At 31.4% G+C, this 15362-nt stretch overlaps 1 protein-coding gene across 16 annotated transcripts in view; it reads left to right on the top strand.

Moving 5' to 3' along the window:
* The window catches only part of LOC132923974 (twitchin), an 81098-nt gene that overhangs the window by 60544 nt on the left and 5192 nt on the right, over positions 1–15362 (top strand). For 15 of the 16 annotated variants that reach the window (XM_060988008.1, XM_060988009.1, XM_060988007.1 and 12 more), the window contains 37 exons: positions 23–128; positions 1040–1245; positions 1308–1483; positions 1547–1834; positions 1924–2161; positions 2231–2527; positions 2586–2780; positions 2857–3044; positions 3111–3386; positions 3486–3761; positions 4231–4378; positions 4454–4640; positions 4715–4830; positions 4901–5188; positions 5279–5421; positions 5499–6552; positions 6635–6913; positions 6979–7281; positions 7352–7654; positions 7734–7845; positions 7916–8088; positions 8172–8341; positions 8419–8536; positions 8624–8789; positions 8866–9026; positions 9104–9169; positions 9248–9545; positions 9606–9947; positions 10074–10226; positions 10311–10537; positions 10601–10891; positions 11067–11260; positions 11342–11519; positions 13080–13133; positions 13340–13488; positions 13805–13907; positions 14015–14157. In XM_060988008.1, coding sequence (XP_060843991.1) covers positions 23–128; positions 1040–1245; positions 1308–1483; positions 1547–1834; positions 1924–2161; positions 2231–2527; positions 2586–2780; positions 2857–3044; positions 3111–3386; positions 3486–3761; positions 4231–4378; positions 4454–4640; positions 4715–4830; positions 4901–5188; positions 5279–5421; positions 5499–6552; positions 6635–6913; positions 6979–7281; positions 7352–7654; positions 7734–7845; positions 7916–8088; positions 8172–8341; positions 8419–8536; positions 8624–8789; positions 8866–9026; positions 9104–9169; positions 9248–9545; positions 9606–9947; positions 10074–10226; positions 10311–10537; positions 10601–10891; positions 11067–11260; positions 11342–11519; positions 13080–13133; positions 13340–13488; positions 13805–13907; positions 14015–14157 — 8165 coding nt within the window. The remainder of the gene's footprint in view (positions 1–22; positions 129–1039; positions 1246–1307; positions 1484–1546; positions 1835–1923; positions 2162–2230; positions 2528–2585; positions 2781–2856; positions 3045–3110; positions 3387–3485; positions 3762–4230; positions 4379–4453; positions 4641–4714; positions 4831–4900; positions 5189–5278; positions 5422–5498; positions 6553–6634; positions 6914–6978; positions 7282–7351; positions 7655–7733; positions 7846–7915; positions 8089–8171; positions 8342–8418; positions 8537–8623; positions 8790–8865; positions 9027–9103; positions 9170–9247; positions 9546–9605; positions 9948–10073; positions 10227–10310; positions 10538–10600; positions 10892–11066; positions 11261–11341; positions 11520–13079; positions 13134–13339; positions 13489–13804; positions 13908–14014; positions 14158–15362) is intronic. The other variant, XM_060988000.1, reaches the window with a different exon arrangement.

The following is a 15362-nucleotide window of genomic DNA, read 5'->3' as shown; positions in this document are numbered from 1 at the left end:
AAATTTAAATAAACAATTGCAGACAGACCTGGGCCACCCGATGGACCACTTACATACGAAGATATTACTGCCAGTTCAGTAACACTATCTTGGAAAACACCAAAAGATAACGGTGGAAGTGAAATTACGTAAGTTGAAAAATAATTTATACATCGACTTAAAAAGTTGTGAACTGAAACCGGTCCGTTTTTAATGGAATATAGAAGGTTTTTTTAAAAAATTAATAATTAATTTATTAAAAAACCTTCTATTACAATTATTGTCTTGATTATCCTATAGCACCATTTCCTTATTTTCTACAATTGATATTATATTATTTATATTCTTAGATTGATTAACATTATTTTTAGCATAAATTTCTCAGCTGTATTAAACATCAAGTCATCTAACTTCACCATAAATTACAATACTATAAATTAAGTATTTTCTGAGTCACAATCTAGGAAAATAATTTAACTTTTTTTTTTTTAATATAACTATATTGTAAAAATTGTTTTTACAACTACCTAATACATTATTTCTTCATTTAACTGAGCATTTTTCGTCATTTTTGGATGGAAAATTTATAAATATGGCCCTGAATTGTGATCACTAAATAAATAAAAGGCAAGGGACGAGATTATTAAAATGACAAAAAAGGAAAATACAATGTGCTTGATAAAACATTTTAAATATAATTCATTCCTTACCTTTAAATATATGATTATGGTTTACGTTGCAAACGAAAAAAATAAATGTTGTAATTCATCCATGATTTCCTGTTTTTACTATCTCACTCACTGTATTCAGGACTGAGTTAGGCTACATACTAGTTGTGGATTGATTCTTTAAGCCTATTATTTAATATGACTTAAAAATTGCGGACAGGGGTTTCGTTATCAAAATACTTACTGTGGACTTCAAGTTAATGACATTTTTATATTAATGTTTGGACATTTTTCCGAGATATTAATAATTAATAAATGCTATATTTTTGTTCACAATTGTATACTGTATTTTATACGTGGTTTCCTAAATTCAATGTCTATAATTTTTTCAGAGCTTATGTTATTGAAAAACGAGATTTGACTCATGGAGGAGGTTGGGTACCAGCAGTTACATATATAAACCCAGCATTTACTTATGCCACAGTTCCAAGGCTTATTGAAGGAACTAGATACGAGTTCCGTGTTCGAGCTGAAAATTTACAAGGATTATCTGAACCTTTGACTACAGCAGAACCAATAATTGCCAAAAATCAATTTGGTAAGAAATAATTTAATATAAAATTATTTTTAAAAAAATTTTCAAAACCAAATTTTCTTTAGATGTTCCTGGAAGGCCAGGTAAACCCGAAGCCACTGAAGTGGACCAAGAACACATTAAACTAATGTGGACTCCACCTATGAGTAATGGAGGATCGCCAATTGTTGGTTATGACATAGAAAGGAGAGAGAGATCTACAGCTGGTCGATGGGCTAAAATAACTAGATCACCAATAAAGGTAAATGATTTAGTGAAATTGCATATAACACTTACATTAAATTACTATAATAATTAATTTCAGACTACCGAGTATGATGATACTCATGTGCATGAAGGCAAACAGTATGAGTATCGTATAAGTGCAGTCAATGCTGCTGGTTCCAGTAAACCTAGTGAGACGTCAGAAGTATACACTGCAAAATTAACCAGAGAAAAACCAAAACTACATTTAGAAGGCTTAATGGGAGGCCGAATAAAGGTTAGAGCTGGAGAGCCGATCAATATAAGTATACCAATTTCGGGTGCGCCAACTCCACGCATCGAGTGGGTCATAAATGGTGAAAAGCCTCCAGAAACTAACCGTATACTTGTAAGCTAATTCACAAGTTAATTATTTAATTATTATTATTTTAATACATAGAAATTATTAATTCATCATACGTTTATTTTATATTTTAGTCTGTAACTGGAAGTAACTTGACTAAACTTAGAGTAGACAATTCTACACGTAAAGACGCTGGCAAATATACTATAACCGCATCAAATTCATCTGGAAAAGATTCTGCGGACATATATGTATCAGTGGTGAGTTGTCCAAGTGCACCTAAGGGTCCTTTGCAGTATCCTGGTGCTACACACGATACTGTTACACTTGCATGGAGACCTCCAGAAGATGATGGAGGAAACGACATAACCGGTATATTTATATTAGTTAAAATCGTTTAAACACATTTAATTAAGTTCATATAATTTAATACTATTATAGGATATATCATTGAAATGTCCGAGTTTGGAATGGATAGTTGGAAAGTAGTTCCTGGCTTCTGTCCAAACACTACATTTACAGTTAAAGGTCTGAGTGAAGGAAAACGATATGTCTTCAGAGTAAAGGCCGAAAATATGTACGGTGTTTCGGAACCCTTAGAAGGAGTCCCGATTACGGCCAAGAGCCCATTCGATCCACCCGATGCTCCAGGACAACCTGAAGTAACTAACTACAGTCCAAATAGCTGTAGTCTAAGCTGGACTCCACCAATAAACACTGGCGGAAGACCAATCACTGGTAAAAACCATCCCATATTTATTCGTATTTATTGTATTAAGTTAAATTATTTTGTTAGGATATATTGTTCAAAAGAGAGAAAGAGGTGGTGATTGGGTAAAATGTAATAATTTCCCAACTTCAAATACTAGTTTCACTGCTCAAGACCTCAGGGAAGGTAACCGTTATGAATTCCGTGTACTCGCGGTAAACGAAGCCGGCACAGGTAAACCTAGTAAACCTAGTAATCCAGTTACGGCTAAAGAACAAAAGAGTAAGTAAATATATATAAGTACATTTCTTTCATTGTTTATTACTTTATTTTTTTAATGCATTTTTTATCATTGTAGAAGTACCAGAAGCTCCAGAAGCACCAAAACCAGACAGAATTACCAAAGATAGTGTAGTATTATCTTGGAGACCACCAAGGTTTGACGGTGGTGCAAAAATAAAAGAATATGTTTTAGAACAAAAGAAGAAAGGTGAATCCGATTGGTCGGAAGTAATATGCCCGACTATTTATTCAACATTATGCACGGTAATATTAATTGTACATTTATTTCTGAAAAAAAATTATTATACCTATTTTGATTACTTATAACAGGTTGGAAACTTAAAAGAAGGTGATGAATACCAATGGCGAGTTATGGCTGTAAATGAGGCAGGGCGATCAAAACCCAGTCGACCAAGTGTAAATGTTTTAGTTGAAGAACAACCTAATAAGCCTTGTTTGGATTTGTCTGGTGTTAGGGATATTACAGTGAAAGCTGGCGATGACTTTTCAATTCATATACCCTACATTGGATTCCCAGTACCTACTGCCACTTGGTTCAATAATGATCAAATCATTAATGATTCAGATTCTAGAGTACATATACAGGTACATATATGTACATAATTTAATATTTTTAATTTACTATACTTACGTAATACATTATACATAAATATATATTGATAACTGTGACGATTTTGATTATAGTTGACAAGCAACTCTGTAAGCTTAGTTATTAAAAACTCTCGACGAACAGATGCAGGGCAATATAGATTACAACTACGAAACCAATCTGGGTTTGATACGGCTACGTTACACGTGAGAGTTTTAGACAGACCTATGCCTCCAGAACACTTTTATGCCGATGAATTAAACGGAGATTCATTGACATTATTCTGGCATCCACCATTGGATAACGGTGGAGCTCCAGTTACCAACTACTTAGTAGAAAAGAAAGAAATGAACTCAACAACCTGGCAGAAGGTTGTTATTATTTAAAACTATATAATTAAAAAAATATTATGTACATTTACTCTACTACTTTAATTAGTTAACAAATCAAAAATAAGTTATTGAACATTGGCATTTTAAAAACATATTAATACTCGTAATACAGTATTAGTATTATATTTTAAACAAAAATAAAATCACAGACAGCTATTGCTCCAGTTGTCTCTTCTAGGAGATATAGAACTAGAGAAAATGGATCGTCTAAAATAACAAATGAAAAAAACAATGCTTAGTGTAAAATTCGAAATAAAAAATTACTGTATACAAACTTGAATTATCTCAATAATCATACAATAAAATTTATTTTTGATTTAAATTTAAATTATATTAATCAAAAACTGTGAGTGAATATTATTGTTATTTTATGATCTTATTGATTTATCGAATAGTACCTAGTTCATTATATAGTATTTTTATTTCAACTGTTTGTCCTCATTTTCAGGTGAGCAACTATGTTGCGTCTCAACAATGTAAAGCCCGTAATCTTATTGTCGGAAAAACATACCAGTTCCGTGTTATGGCTGAAAATAAATATGGTGTATCTGACCCGGCTATCACCGTTGATCCAATTACTGCTAGACATCCATTTGGTATTTTCAGCTTCTTTAAAAAATATTTCTATCCATATGAGTAGATAATAAATTGTATTGTGTATATAATTACAGATGTACCTGGTGCACCAGGAATTCCAAAGGGTGTGGACACATCTGAAGACTCCATTACAATTACTTGGGCTAAACCTAGAAATGACGGTGGATCGCCAATCACAGGCTACATGATAGAAAAACGATTGATAAGTGAAGACAAATGGACAAAAGCATCGCATGCTATAATACTCGATACAACATTTAGGTAGGGGAAAAATTAAATTGTACTTTAAATGAAAAAACAATACGGTTACATATGTTTTTAATTTTAATGTTTAGAATTCATAATTTAATTGAAAATCATGAATACGAGTTCAGGGTTTCCGCACTAAATACAGCTGGCCAAGGTCCATGGAGTTCATCTTCTGATGCCATTAGATGTTGTCCACCTGCATGTAAATATTTATTTAATACTCAAACTATTAATATGCATTATTTATTCATTATAATGAATTTAAATCCTAGGTGCGCCAAAAATAACGAGTGATCTAAGTATAAGGGACATGACTGTAATTGCTGGTGAAGAATTCACTATTACGGTTCCATTCACTGGCAGTCCTTTACCAAAACCAGTATGGAGTATTAATGGAGAAGAAGTAATACCTGATTCTAGAATTAAATTTGAGACATCAGCAAATGAAACCGTATTTAAAAATAAATGTGCGAAACGTAAAACTGATACTGGTAATTACACCATTCACTTGGTCAACAATATTGGTGCCGATTCTGCATCTTGTAAAGTTCTTGTTGTTGGTGAGTTTTTAAATAGTAACACTTAAATCATTAATTAAAATTATGAAATATTTATTAAAATTAACATAACGTAAATTATCTTAATTAAAGACAAACCATTACCACCACAAGGACCACTAGAAGTTATGGATTTAACTCCCGAAACCTGTTTGTTATCTTGGAAGCCACCTTTGGACGATGGTGGCTCGCCAATCACAAACTATATCATTGAAAAATATGAAATTTCAAGTGGTGTATGTATTTTTAATACCTACTATAATATTACACATATTTATGTTGAATTAATTAAACCGTTTTTTTTAAAATGTAGTTGTGGTCGAAACTCAGTAGTTTTGTTCGCCCATGTCACTATGATGTCATTGGATTAGAACCAAACAAAAAATATAACTTCCGTGTCCGAGCTGAAAATCAATATGGATTATCAGAACCAATTGAAATGGATTCTGTCATAACAGCCAAATTCCCATTCACGGTACCCGATCCACCGGGTCATCCACAAATTTTAGAATGGGACGAAATAAAAGCAACATTAATCTGGGAAAGACCCGTACATGATGGAGGAGCGAAAATTCAAGGATACAAAATCGAGTTCAAAGATATTACCGAAGGCGGAAATTGGCGCACAGCAAATGATTATGTTGTGAAAGAGCCACTTTATGTTATCCATAATCTGTTGAACGAACATGATTATGAATTCCGTGTACTAGCTAAGAACGCTGCCGGCTTCAGTAAACCCTCTACTCCTACACCAAACTTCCGATTGAAAGGCAAAGCCAAGCCTCCATCGAAACCAGGTACTCCTACGGTACTTAAAGTGGGTAGGACATATGCTGATTTGAAATGGGAACCACCTTTATCTGATGGTGGTAGCAAAATAACCGGATATTCGATTGAAAAGAGACAAGTAGGAAATGCTGTATGGGTGAAATGCAATGATTACTCTGTATTCGACTGTAAATTCACTGCTATGAATTTAATTGAGGGTGCTGACTATGAATTTAGAGTGTTCGCTTTAAATATAGTTGGTAAAAGTGAACCTAGCTTGTGTACCACACCAGTGAAAATATGTGAGTTTGAAGGTGGAGAAAAGCCAGAATTTATTGTACCACTCACCAATAAAATTGTTCAATTTGGTAAAACGATTACGTTGCGTTGTGAAGCTGTTGGGAAACCTATGCCAAATGCTAAATGGCTAAAGAATGGACGTGAAATTGTATCGGGTGGACGATACAAATGTGAATCTGCTAACGGAGTTTTCCAATTACATTTCCCTGAAGTGTCAGAACTTGATGATGGTGATTATACATGTGAATCATATAACCCCGTAGGATTCGTTACAACGTCATCACGAGTTAAAATTGGACGTAAGTACATAAATATAATTTGATAATATTTTGTTCACTTAAAATGTAATAAAAACCTATTGTATTTATGACCAATATTTAGATCCACCCAAAATTGAACGCATGCCAAACTCAATCAACGTTCCCGAAGGAGAAAATAGTAAAATTAAAATATTCTACAGTGGTGATTCATTAGAAGAAGTTGTTTTAGAGAAAAACGGAACGGCTATTCCCCAAAGTGATCACTTTAAATTTACCATCTTTGATGATTATGTAATCATATTTTTGAAAGAAGCCAAGAAGAACGATGCTTCTGATTACACTGTTACTCTTAAGAATCTCAGTGGTAACGCATCTGGATCCTTTACCATAAATATATCAGGTAATAATACAAAAACTAATAAAAATAAATAAAAATAAATACTCAATTAACTAATTTATATACAGGCTATCCCGGACCACCAATTGGACCTTTGGGAGTTTCAGAAATAACCAAACATACATGTTCACTTTCATGGAATCCACCAAAATATGACGGAGGTCTTAAAATCACTCATTATATTGTTGAGCGCAAAGATATTACTTCAAACCATTGGATATGTATTTCTACCACGTGCAAAGATACACATTTTATTGTACAAGGTTTAACTGAAGGAAACGAGTACGTTTTCAGAATTATTGCTGTTAATGACAATGGACTTAGTCCTCCGTTAGAAGGAGTTAATCCAATTAAAGCTAAATCACCATATGGTAAAATAAAATTTATATTTAAACATTTTAAAAATATTTTAAAATTTAAATATTTTTTAACCATACACAGATAAACCATCTCCACCTGGAATTCCCACCGTAACTGAGATTGGTGGAGACTTTGTGAACCTTAGTTGGGAAAAACCAATCGACGATGGTGGCTCAAGAATTCAAGGATATTTGATTGACAAACGTGAAATTGACTCAGAAACATGGCAGAGAGTAAATGCTGCTATTTGTGTTACTACACAAATAAACATTTCAAATCTCATTGAAGGACGCCAGTATGTGTTCCGAGTTTTTGCACAAAATGAAGCAGGTTTAAGTTTACCTAGCCAAGCTTCAAATACAGTCACCATAAAAGATCCATTAAGTAAATACACATATCTATACATATTATATACTATTTTTATGCGAACAATAAATAATATTATTTATAAATTTTTGCGCAGCTGCTCAACCACCTGAAATAATCAAGCCACTTGGTAAAGTCCAAGCCATCCAGAACCAAAATGCTCAATTCCAATGCGTTATTACTGGTGTTCCTAAGCCCACAATTACTTGGTTAGTATTTATTTTAAAAAATCTCTTAAATCACATAATTTATTATATTGATATATTATACTAAATATAGGTATAAGGGAGCACGGGAAATCACACCGAGTGCCAGACATCATATGTTTAATGAAGGAGACTCGCACACTCTTATTATAAATGGTGTATACGGTGCAGATTCAGATGAATATGTATGCAGAGCTAGCAATAAGGGTGGAATTAAATCAACTCGAGGAGAACTTCTAATAATGAGTATGTTTTAATTTATATTTATAGACTTATAGTCCTTTTTTTTTTTATCATTTATAAAATATTAATAACATTTAAATTTTTAGCACCTCCAAAATTGAACGTACCACCTAGGTTTAGAGATACGGCATTCTTTGACAAAGGTGAAAATGTTGTTATTAAAATTCCTTTCACTGGTTTCCCTAAGCCAAAGATTAAATGGTACCGTGAAAATGAAGTAATTGAGTCTGGAAGTCATTTCGCTGTTGAAGTTTCTGTAAGATTATTTTTACTTAATTATTATAAAATTAAATATGTAAATTTTATATTAAACACAAATATTTTATTTTACAGGAAAGACATGCTATTCTAACAATCAGAGATGTTAGTAAGTATGATAGTTCTCCTTATAGAGTAGTAGCAGAAAACGATTTGGGAGTGGATAGTGCAATTATCAAAATTCAAATCAGTGGTAAGAAAATCATTTTATAATTTAATTTTTTTTTAATTTATAGTATATATGCCATTTACATTTTTTTGGTTTTTTTTTTTAATTAAGATCATCCTGATCCACCGTTCAACTTATCAATTGAAGATATTGGTCAAGATTCACTAATTCTAAATTGGAATGCACCTACATGGGATGGTGGATCTAATATTACGAACTATCTTATTGAAAAGAGAGAAATTCCTATGAGTAGTTGGATTCGTGTTGGGAATACTCGGTAATTAAATTGAATAGCACATATAGGAATATTATGTTTTAAAAAAATATAACCAATTAATTTCCTCTTTTTATAGATTTACTTCAACAGCAGTGACTGGTCTGAGTCCAGGACACGAATATGAATTTAGAGTATATGCTGAAAACGTATATGGTAGAAGTAAACCTAGTGAAGTATCACCTATTGTAAAAACAAAAGAGTTGTTGAAAAAACCACCAAAAACTAAACGTTACGAAGGTAAATTTATTTATTTTCCTCTATAGTCTATAGTATAAAAAAAATGAAATTATTTTAACCTTCTATAATTTAAATAGTTGATGAAACTGGTAAAAAGATTAGAGGAAAAGCAGATGGCAACATTAAAGATTATGACCAATACGGTAAGCAATAAACAGTTAATTAGTCATTTTTAATTCATAAAAGAAAAACCATATTAATATAATGTAAATATTTTATAGTTTTTGACATTTATTCAAAATATATACCACAACCAGTGGATATTAAGACACAGTCTGTATATGATTATTACGACATATTAGAAGAAATTGGAACTGGTGCATTCGGAGTAGTACACCGTTGTCGGGAACGTAAAACTGGAAATATTTTTGCCGCCAAATTTATACCAGTAGCACATAATGTCGAAAAAGAATTAATTAAAAAAGAAATTGATATAATGAACCAACTTCATCATCCAAAATTGATCAATTTACACGATGCTTTCGAAGATGAAGATGAAATGGTTTTAATATTCGAATTGTACTGTGAAAATCTTAAGTCTTTAATAAGCATAAATTAACTTATTCTAATATTTTTTAGTTTGTCCGGAGGAGAGCTATTCGAAAGGATAACGTCAGAAGGATACTCGATGTCCGAAGCAGAAGTGATCAACTATATGCGACAAATATGTGAAGCTATTAAGCATATGCATGAAAGAAATATCATTCATTTGGATATCAAACCAGAAAATATAATGTGCCAGACAAAGAAGAGTTCGAATGTAAAACTCATCGACTTTGGATTGGCAACTAAGTTGGATCCTAACGAGATCGTTAAAATATCGACGGGAACTGCTGAGTTTGCAGCCCCAGAAATAGTTGAAAGAGAGCCAGTTGGTTTCTATACAGACATGTGGGCTGTTGGTGTCTTAGCATATGTCCTGTAAGTTTTTACAAAATCTTTGTTTCACTGGCCAACTAAAACGTTTACGTTTATGTATTGATAAAATGTGTATAATATATTATGTTTTGTTTTTTAATTAATATTTAATAATAATTTTCTTTATAGTCTGAGTGGGCTATCGCCATTTGCTGGAGAAAACGACGTAGAAACGCTTAAAAATGTGAAAGCTTGCGACTGGGACTTCGATGAAGATACCTTCAACATAGTTTCAGACGAAGGAAAAGATTTTATCAGACGACTTTTGATTAAAAACAAAGAGTAAATAAAAAATAGTTTAATTTTACCTTCTATAAGTGTTGATAGAATACTAAATAAAATAATTTTGCATCTTTTTTGTATAAGAAAACGAATGACAGCTCACGAATGTTTAATACACCCATGGCTGATGGGAGACCACTCAGATCGTACAGCTACTCTCAATTCGTCCAATTACACGAAAATCAGAGATCAAATTCGCAAAAAATACAGCGATTGGGATTCGTTTGCTCTACCACTTGGAAGAATATCAGAATACAGTGCTCTCAGAAAGCTTATGGTAGAGAAATATAAAATATACGAAAGCTCGTTTGGTAAGTTTTTAAATTTTAGTTTCAATATTGTATGAACTAATGCTAATGCACTAAAATTTATAGATCGACGACAAGCAGCTCCACGATTCGTCATCAAACCTCAAAGTGCATTCTGCTACGAAGGACAAAGTGTTAAGTTCTACTGCCGTGTTATTGCTGTAGCACAACCGACATTGTCATGGTTCCACAATAACGAAGAGTTAAGACAAAGTGTTAAATTCATGAAGCGATATGCTGGTGAAGATTACACGTTCATCATCAATAGAGCTAAACTTGATGACAGAGGAGAATATATAATAAGAGCAGAAAATACTTATGGCTATAGGGAAGAAGTCGTATTCCTCAACGTACAACGTATGCAAACATTTCAAATAAATAACTTTAATTTCTAAGATTGTTTCTTGTATTGACTAAAATAACTTATAAATTTCAACGCCTCCATAACAATACCTACTCAAAAATAATATTCAGCCATATTTTTATTTTAATGTTTGTTCTAAACTAACTATTTTGAATCCGTTTTATATAGCTTTGCCAAAAGCAGCACCGGTATACAGACATGAAGTCCAACAAGTCAGAAGACGAGAACCACTCGCCAACACATATTATATCGAAGAGAAGGAGAGTGCGCCAAATTTCACCTTCTTATTACGACCTCGTGTCATACAAATACATCAAACTTGCAAGTTGCTGTGTTGTTTAAGTGGCACACCAATACCGACTGTATGTATTTACACTTTATTTAATTATACAAAACCTACTAGAACCAGTGATTTCATAAATTGTTTTGTTTTTTTAAACAAGATACAATGGTTCAGAGGAACTAAGGAGCTATCGAAGCGTGATTACACCATCACCCATACGGATGGTGTGATTACATTGGAAATTATCGATTGTAAGCCTGAAGACTCGGGCAAATATCGCTGTGTTGCCACTAATGTGCACGGCACAGACGAAACCAGCTGCGTAGTGATTGTAGAAGGTAATGAGCACTAAAAATTAACTTATATTAACATAAATACTTACAGATGATGATTTAGATTAGGATTTGTCTTCATTAGGTAATACAATTAAAAAGTTATTATTAAAGTAAATCATATTTTTTTCAAAAACCAGGTGACTATTTCTTATATTATTCAAGGCCAAAACAATATTTATTATTTGACAAAATGTATTTGAGTAAATCAAATACAATAATTATGCAATAATAATTAAATTCTAAAGATTTCAAATTATTCTGTAGAATTAATCAAAAGATTTTATACAATCATTGGAATTATTAAATGTTTTTAAGTTATTAAAATTATTTTAACTAAATATATGTAATATAAGATACCTATGAATACTAATTGTCATTATAAAAATAATCATATTTTAATTATACAAACTACATTTTATGAAAATTTACTAACTTTATTTGTGCATACAAGTACTTAAATAAAATACTTACGATAAGCAAATTAGACAATGATATAAATCTTTTTTTCACATGCAATGGATAGATTTTAGTATTTTAGTATTTTATGCATAGGTATGTGTCTACCACATCAATTTTCCATCACATAATTCTCTGACTTACTAATAAGCATGTAAAAAATAATGTCTGTAATTGTTTAAATGTTACTTTTACGTTTGGGAAAAAAAAATTCATCATTTACGAGTACATAAATGACAATAATTAAAACTTTTATAACGCTTGCCTAAAAATAATTTAATTCTTTTATTTAAAAAAAATTTAATATATTTTAATAATAATTATAATCGGATTATTATTTATTAATGTAATTAATATAATATTTATGAATATTAGAAGAAAAAAAGAGTAATAACTATATACTATTATACTATAAATAACATTATAATATAATAAATAATAATGATATTTTAAGCAGTTAAATTATCATTATTATCAAACCCGATTTGACCTGGAATTACTGTTTAAACTGTAAGGCTAGTAGATATAGGTACTTAACTGATTATAGTCTTCTAATTTGTTGTTAACGCATCAATTCGTTACATAATTCTACCCGATTCTTTAGCACATATGTAAATAATGTAACTTAACGGACGGTAGAATATTACATTTTAATATTACGTACCTACCTATATCTACGCCTTACCAGTTGACAATATAACCGTAATAAATGTTCGACTCAACTCATTATAAATCTGAAAAATGTAACAAGGATCTACGTTTTGACTAGGTAGTATCTGCTCTTTGTGTGAATTATTTTCTTTTCTTGCCGCTTTGCGTTATTTTTCTGCTACCATTAACCAATACGCATCCCAAGCACTATCATAGTTTATTAAACTAACTAGCACTTGGTACTTGTTACTTGAAACAAAACAAAAAATCTTTAGCGAATTTATAAGACACACATACACACACTGCATGCCATACCCGTTCTATGACCGTACAATCACGTTTCATTCGATCTTCCGCTTATATCATCATCGCAATATTATATATCACATTAACAAAACACCACCTATTACGCCGTTCGTCTAATACACTTCTATTTCTGCTGTTCTTTCAATATAGGTACCGAACAAAGCCAAGAGCAGGCAGAGTTATCACATAATTTACTACACTCAGGTACAGTAATTTACAGCTTAATCAATATTTATAATAATATAATAGTGCCTATATAAGTATATATAATATTATACATATATATATTATGATGTCAGTGATACGTATTTGGTATATACATGACGTGCAAATATACACAACGCCCGGAGAGGAAGCACTGGTCGAGACGATAATAATGATATTCTAATTTTTTTCCTTCAATTTTATAGATCGCAGGTACGTCGATCAGCATCATTTCAGACCCGCGCCGACGGTCATCACCAAACGCACCGCCATCACTTCCAACGTACACGGAAGCAGCTCGGTGTCTTCAAACCAATCCATCACCACAAACTCGTCCACGAAAATCAGTGACACGGTAATTACCTCTCGAATTTCACGGCCAACGTGTCATTAAAATCATTAAAAACAAAAATCGACAACTATTGATTGTACTCCAAACAGAAATACAATTACATTCCAATCGTAATAGTTGTAGATTATACACGGAATGAAATCGTTTATACTAGTTCTGCGTTTCATTTTGATATGAACACGGTCACCGAATAAGACTTACCTACTATTGATGTATATGATTATGTTGAGCTTTGAATATTTTGTCTACTTTTACAGAACATTATTTATATCATAATAATATTATGATGTTAATACCGTATTGTTTTTATTTATTTCAGACCGTTACCTCTACCGACAGGAAAAGCGTTAAGAAATACGGCAATAAGCTGAACGCAATTGGAAGTCCGTCGAGATCCCGTAGTTCTACAAAAGAATTGAGATGTAATTTATATTTTTTAGTTAATCCGAATAAATGAATTCGTTTCCTTTTCATTGCAAATAGCTCCTTTCCGATTTCGATTGTAATCTTTATTTTTATCTTTTTCTAGTATCGCCCGACGAAGCCATGTGCCCTCCGGACTTTTCTACTCGCTTAGTCGATACATCTGTCAATGACGGACAGTCGTTAGAACTTATATGTAAAGTAACCGGTGACCCGGAACCACAAATCACATGGTTAAAGAACGGAAAGGTAGGCCTAAAACATAACAATGTATAAATACCATGTACTATACATTTAGCATGTATTATATTATGTATAATACCTAGGTATACCTACTTGGGTAGACACTAAACGGGTATAATAAATATTAAATTTCATAATAAGATAAAATATAAATATAATAATCTTAGGAGTGGCATTTATAGTAAAAAACAATTAATCAACATGATTACTATTAGGTCAATATTAATTATATTATATTATGCTTAAAAATTATTATAATAAAATAATTATATTTAATTAAATATTTCACTAGAACATATTAAGAGCACAATAGCCAATAGGCACCTATTATTATAATATGTTTTTGGATCTGAGTTTATTATTAAAACGCACATACATTTAATTTTCGTTTGATTTTTTTTTTAATATTAAAATTTTTAACTTTTGTTAACTTTTATTTATCACTTTAAATAATTAAAAACAAATTACGGCCTATAAGTGGTTTAACAAGAAGAAACAAACTTAAATTCTACATGATTATTATTGTAATATTTTGATGAGAATATACAATGTAATAGAATCAATAAACATTTATGTTTGCTTATGAAAACAATATATGTATACATATATATATAATATATACACTATCTGTACCCATGCACTTCGTTGCCTGTACAAAATGCATCCGTATTAAGTTTGGTTGCCTAAACTAATATTTAGCGTGAGGATAAAAATTATATTTGGTTTTCTGATTTGGTGTATAAATGCTATTTCCGACATATCAACTTTACATAAATGTCCGCCCAGCGTTGCATTTCTTCAATCGGTTAAATAATCGTACATTCCTAAACATAATAAAGAAGTAATATTATATTAAGGCCATTAATCGGGATAAAAACTATCCTATCTTATGACGAAGAAAAATTAAACACATCATACCTGTCGTACACCAAATTTATGTATAGATATATATAGTTATAGGTATTTTTAAATTGTACTTTTTAGTAATTCCTCCTCTCTAATCTATAAATTAAAAATAACAAATGAGTTATAATTTTAAAATAGAGGGAATATAAAATTTATAATTTTATAATATTATTTACAATAAAATTATTTTTAAGTATTTATAATACTATTATACCCGCGCACATCCAGATTCCGTACTTTTCCGATGGATTTTCCTAAAATTGTGTTACATAAGAACCTTCTCCTAACAATTACGAACACGCCAA

This window comes from Rhopalosiphum padi, chromosome 3 (assembly GCF_020882245.1).
Source record: "Rhopalosiphum padi isolate XX-2018 chromosome 3, ASM2088224v1, whole genome shotgun sequence".
Lineage (NCBI taxonomy): Eukaryota > Metazoa > Arthropoda > Insecta > Hemiptera > Aphididae > Rhopalosiphum > Rhopalosiphum padi.
The sequence above is the reverse complement of the archived record's forward strand: the minus strand, read 5'-3'. Positions and strand labels throughout refer to the sequence as shown.